At 43.2% G+C, this 5,545-nt stretch overlaps 1 protein-coding gene across 6 annotated transcripts in view; it reads right to left on the bottom strand.

Moving 5' to 3' along the window:
* Positions 1 to 852: 852 nt before the first annotated feature.
* COL4A6 (collagen type IV alpha 6 chain) overlaps positions 853 to 5,545 on the bottom strand; it is a 174,703-nt gene continuing 170,010 nt past the window's right edge. For all 6 annotated transcript variants that reach the window (XM_083423343.1, XM_083423345.1, XM_083423342.1 and 3 more), the window contains one exon: positions 853 to 4,553. In XM_083423343.1, the coding sequence (XP_083279469.1) occupies positions 4,293 to 4,553 (261 nt within the window). In that variant the 3' untranslated portion in view covers positions 853 to 4,292. The remainder of the gene's footprint in view (positions 4,554 to 5,545) is intronic.

Below are 5,545 nucleotides of genomic sequence, written 5' to 3'. Positions count from 1 at the left end.
TGCTAGATTTTGTGAGTTCTTTGGGACCTTTCTAACCACCCAAGGAAGTTCTCTGGCAAAATGAAAACTATTGTCTCTTCCCCTTTGTTACTACTTTGACATGGTCAGGCATGGATGGTGTAACTTTTATAGTCCTGCGATCCTAGCAATGCAGTTTTATTTGCAACTTGAGGTTTCCCCCCTAAAGGTTACATTTGCTGCACGTAGCACATTTATTTCTCCTTGGTGCCATAATCATTAGCACTTTGCTTGTTAGGTTAGCTGCTTGTGTAAAAACAATGCTTTGGGCAACCATTATGAGCATCTTATTATTCCATATGGGTCTAAGCATCTACTTTGCCTTTACAAATGAAATCTGATGAGAACTACACATTTGTGCATTGAGAAGCAAGTATGCTGTTTCTTCACATATGTTTGGCCTCTTGTTATGCAACAAGACCTAATGAATTGGTGCTGAGTTACAATTGTAAATATTTACCTCCTGGAACCATCACCTGTGCAATCAGGGAGTGTGAATCTGCTAGAGGGTGGTGTGTCCCATATAAAAAAATCATTGTTGGTTCCATGCGAGAGAAAGCTACTCTTTGGTACTTTTGTAAGGAAACAGCACCTGCTGCTAATCTGGAGGGTAGGTAGCAAAAGTCCCCTACTGATCTCTCTGGTGATACAACTGCAAACTGATTGATTTGAACACTCAACTGTTGAATAAAGCTCCATTAGATTTATGTCTTGCACCAAAACTGGTATCCTGTTCAGAAAAACTCTGAAATTTACTGAGGAGTTGGGGAGTGGTGAAGAGAAAGAGACAGTGTTCATTCAACTGCATAAGGAAAAACAGCATAACTCACAAAATTGGCATATTTGTGTTTTATGGCTTTTTCGATAAAATTAACAATGGAAAATACAGTCTGTGCCCTAAAGATGCTTTTGACAGTGTATTACAAAAATAATCACACTTCTCCCCCAGTTGAAACAAAAGAGAACCCGCCATGGCTTAAGCAGTAGAAAAGGTTAATCTAACATCTACTCAAAGTTAAGTGTAAAACTAAATTGTTTTATAGTGTATATCACTTTGGCACCAGCAGTTTCAAGGCTACCTCTGAAAGGCAAAAATCTGTAAATGTGCTCTAACAGTTGCAAACCTGTTGAGTAACCAGTATATAAATTTTCTCATTTTATGTACAGTACAGCACAAGAATTGGAGAAAACCATGAAATTTCATACATATCTCTTTAGATTCCACAAAGAAAAATGGACGTTTTCACTCAAGACCCATAAAGCACCAGTGAATACAGAAGTCATTAACCCCCAATGACCTGCTCAAGCATGCATTCCTATTGCAAATGGTACAGAATCATGATTGATTTTGAGCACTGTCAAGTGTAAGGGAGGTTGAGCTTTTAGACAAAGTGAATCTTTATATGCACCACCAGCAGCCTGCCTGGTATGATCAGGGGTTCATAGAGACCCGGGATATAGTGTGATGTCATCCCTTAAAGATTGGTACATGGGTTTTAAAACATCTGAAAATGGTCTTCAAGATAACCGTCTATTCTGTTTATAGTGTAAAACTCAGTAAAAATAGAGCACCCTAAAAAATAAAAACAAACGGTTTGTTCATCTTAGAGGCATAACTATTGCACATGTTTTTAAGTCCCCTATGACCACGAAATACCATCCACATATAGTAGACTATCACAGATTAATCCAACACAGCCTAGGCTATTCCTGTGTCACAAGCAGAAAGCAAGGAACTTTGCATAAACATCTACAGGAAAATATTAAGACATTATGCAATGAGAAGACATATTTTACAAAATGCCCAGAGGCTTCCTATAACTGCTGCAAATGCATGGCAGAGACCATTAAAGGAGATTAGGAAGTGAGTCAACCTGGATCCAGTGAATCCATGGCAGAGCTCAAAGCACATGCAGAGCAGATAGCTGAAGAATGTGACCTTAAGTGCAGGCTATACTATATTAAATGCTTAATTAAACCAGCAGAAAACATTTAAAAAGGTCCTCATTTTGCAGAAACTTGCTCCACACATGCACACAATTCTGCACAATTGTTCCCATGCAAAGGTGATTCTTGGAGCCATGCAGGAAGTTGCTTCTCTGCTCCTACAGGTACCTGCAGTCTGTTTCTGCTACAACAACCTGTCCCATACTCTGACCTCCACAACCTAGGACTGAGAGGGAGAGGCAGCTGGTTGTGGGGCGGTGGTAAGTGGCGCCAAGCCTGAGACTGCAAGTGTATTATCACCTGCCACTGCCCTGTCTCCCTACTGATGGGGAGGCAAGCCAGGTGGGAAACAGGAAACGTTTTTGGCTCAATGAAGCCAAGCTCAGAACTCCCAGCATAGCTGCCACCCCAACAGGCAACAGAGACAGGCCAGCAATGAGCAGGTAGGTCAGCAACACTGGAAATTGCATGGCAGCCCAACATTGTTGCTGGCTTTCCCCCCTCTCTACTGGGCTTTCAGAGGCAGCCTGGAAAGGATCAGAAGGAGTCTCTCAGTAACAGTACAATGCAGTCTCAGGCTGTTTTAACTTTGCAGATATCACCATGCACTGTACCTCCTGCACTGGAACAGCCTCCTGCAGTTGTTTCAGTGCATGTGCCTGCCTGCATGTGCCAACCAAAAAATCTGTACAATGTAGTACCACTAGAGTGCTTTGATTTTGCAAAGGCTTTTTACAGTTCTAAGTAATACAGCACAGGAAACTACTCAATACTCCTGCCTCTTTGGTATATTCATCCAGAATCCATTATTGCCCAGTTTGGATATAATATTCTCTGCTTACTAAACTGAGTCGTGAATGCAATTTCTGCCTACGTGGTATGTCTTTGCACTGCCCTCCCCTTCCTAGATGCACCACATTTGAAGGTTTCCTTTGATCATTAACTACAGTTTCCTGTATGTTTACAAAAGCTGGAAAAGAGAGTCTGAAACCATGGTGTGAAGTTGGGTTCAGATCCAGGTTTGTAAAAATAGTGGTCCTGCTTTGGATGCAACAGAAAACTATGGTTAATTGATACAGGAAGTATTCAACTGCAGCACACTGAGAAGGAAGGAAGGAGGGAGTGGGGAAGGAGGGAGGTACATGCATGAGCAAACAGTGTGCATGTCTCAGCTTAAGAAGCAGATATGAGTAATGTCTGAACAGGGCCTGTAAATTTCGTTATTCTGATTTGCAAAAGATGATGCTCTAAATGAGATGTAGGTGTGAAAACACTTATTTTTGCTTCAGCTGCCTCATCTCTTTGTAGCACATTAAATAGCAGGGGAATGCTTAGAAATATTTCCTAAACTTTTATATGTAAACATTACACAGGGAAGGATAGTGTGTCAAAAGTGTACCCATCTCAAATTTCTCCACCAAATGCATATTTTAAAAATGCTGGGTAATTGCTAAAGCACCTGAATGTATAGCTGCAACATAATGATAAATCCTTCCATTTTTTAACTGATTTAGTGGTTTCAATGACTAGTTTAAATTTATCATTTCAGATACAATAATTGATTTGTAAGACGTTTGGAGCTTGTCTTTTATAAACTTGCTTCTGCCTATGTCACAGGTACCTTTTCATTGTTGCATAAGCCTCAGACCCGATCCTCATGTTACAGTAAGAGCACACTTGTGCTTTCCCTATCATGTTTGAAGCAGGCACTCATTTTACAAGTTCATTTGTTGAATAACGTGCCAGGCAGCACTTATGACCCTCTGCTCCAGGGACCTGGACAGAACAATTATTTATAGTTGCTTCAAATATGATATTGTGTGTTTATGTAGTCATGTGCCTGCTCACCTGTGGTGAGCAAAATCACATTGACGGGACCAAGCTCTGGCAAGCTGGGGTGGGGGTTTGCTTCTAAAATAAACCACTAAGAGGCCTGACTATGGCTGTTACAGTCAACATCTATGGCATTTGTTGAACCTCTTTTAATCCATAACAGCATGAGAAGCCGCCTGGAATGGCCAAAGCTCTGAAGAGGAGAACGTTCTCCAAAATTCAACAGGTCCTATTAAAATCTGTTTAGTATGTCAAAGAGAGGGTGGGAAGTGGCACCTGGAAAACCAGAGAAAGGCCTCCTGAGGTAGCCTTGAACAGAAGAACAAAGAGAGAAATATAGCACCATGTTCTGTAATATAGACAAGAGGGCCCCAGAGGTTTTCGAAGTGATTTCAATGCCATTACTGCAGCCGGGGAAGATTGCACATCCCACAGTCTCCAGCACTGCAAGACCTCAAGTCCCTTATGTTGGCTCTGACCAGTTCTGGCCTTTGCTACAAGTTCTTCATGCAGACTTGGCATCGGCCAACTCGTGTCCGGAGCTGGCCTGCCTTCAGAGTCTCGGAGATGGTAAAGTCGGCAAACTGCTGGGTCTGCTCAACCGTTGTCAGCCAAAAGCTGTACTTGTTTGAGAAGTAGTGGCAGGTCCCTCTGGCACCATTACATTCGATGAAAGGGGTGGCACGGAAGTCTTCCAAGCAAGAGCCAGGGGAGACGAGGGACTGGCCGCCACCTTCAGCTCCAGCTGCAGTGTGCTAAAAGAAAACAGTTTCGTTAAAGAAACTCCCACAGCAGGGATTGGTAGAGATGAACAAAACGCTCACAGTTCTGGTTGCTGCAGAAAAGAAAATCACACCACGAGGGAGGACCACAGATCAGTGGCAAAGCATTTCCTTTGCATGCAGAAGGTCTCAGGTTCAATCCCTGACATCTCCAGTTAGGGTTGGGAAGAGACTCTGAAATCCCAGAGAGCCAATGCCAGTCAGTGTAGACAATACTGAACTAGATGGGCAAATGGTCTGACTTCAGGGTAAGTCCCCCTCTTATGTATTTATGGTATCTTGCAGCAGACGGAGAAGGCCGAGAAGAGAAAGAGACATTCAGTTCTTCCTTTTGCACTCAGCTTCCACCCAACCTGTAGGTCTCATGTCCATGGAACCAGGAGCAGGGACTTGCAGGGCGGGTGGTAGCTAAGAAGAAGAAGAAGAAGAAGAGTTTGGATTTGATATCCCGCCTTTCACTCCCTTTAAGGAGTCTCAAAGCGGCTAACATTCTCCTTTCCCTTCCTCCCCCACAACAAACACTCTGTGAGGTGAGTGAGGCTGAGAGACTTCAGAGAAGTGTGACTGGCCCAAGGTCACCCAGCAGCTGCATGTGGAGGAGCGGAGACCTGGTTCCCCAGATAACGAGACTACCGCTCTTAACCACTACACCACACTGGCTACAATTTGCAGTGAAGGAAAGGGGAAAACAAAGGGATGGAGGGTCTTTACTCATCCTCTGCCCTGCCTCCCTGGGCCAACACAAGCACCAGCTGAATCCCTTATATACGCTCTTGCGTACATACACTCAGGCACACATATACACAAACTTATATGAATGCAGGCACTCACATATTTAGGTCACATCCGCACTAACCATTTAAAGAACTATTATGGTACTTTCACAACCCTGGGGAATCCTGGGAACTGTGCTGAGCATTGCAGCTTTGTGAGGTCAGTTTTAATAGTGCTTTAAGTGGTTGGTG

The sequence above is a fragment of the Podarcis tiliguerta genome (assembly GCF_965153285.1).
Source record: "Podarcis tiliguerta genome assembly, chromosome: Z".
Lineage (NCBI taxonomy): Eukaryota > Metazoa > Chordata > Lepidosauria > Squamata > Lacertidae > Podarcis > Podarcis tiliguerta.
Note: the sequence above shows the minus strand (reverse complement) of the source record. Positions and strands in the feature narration are given on the sequence as shown.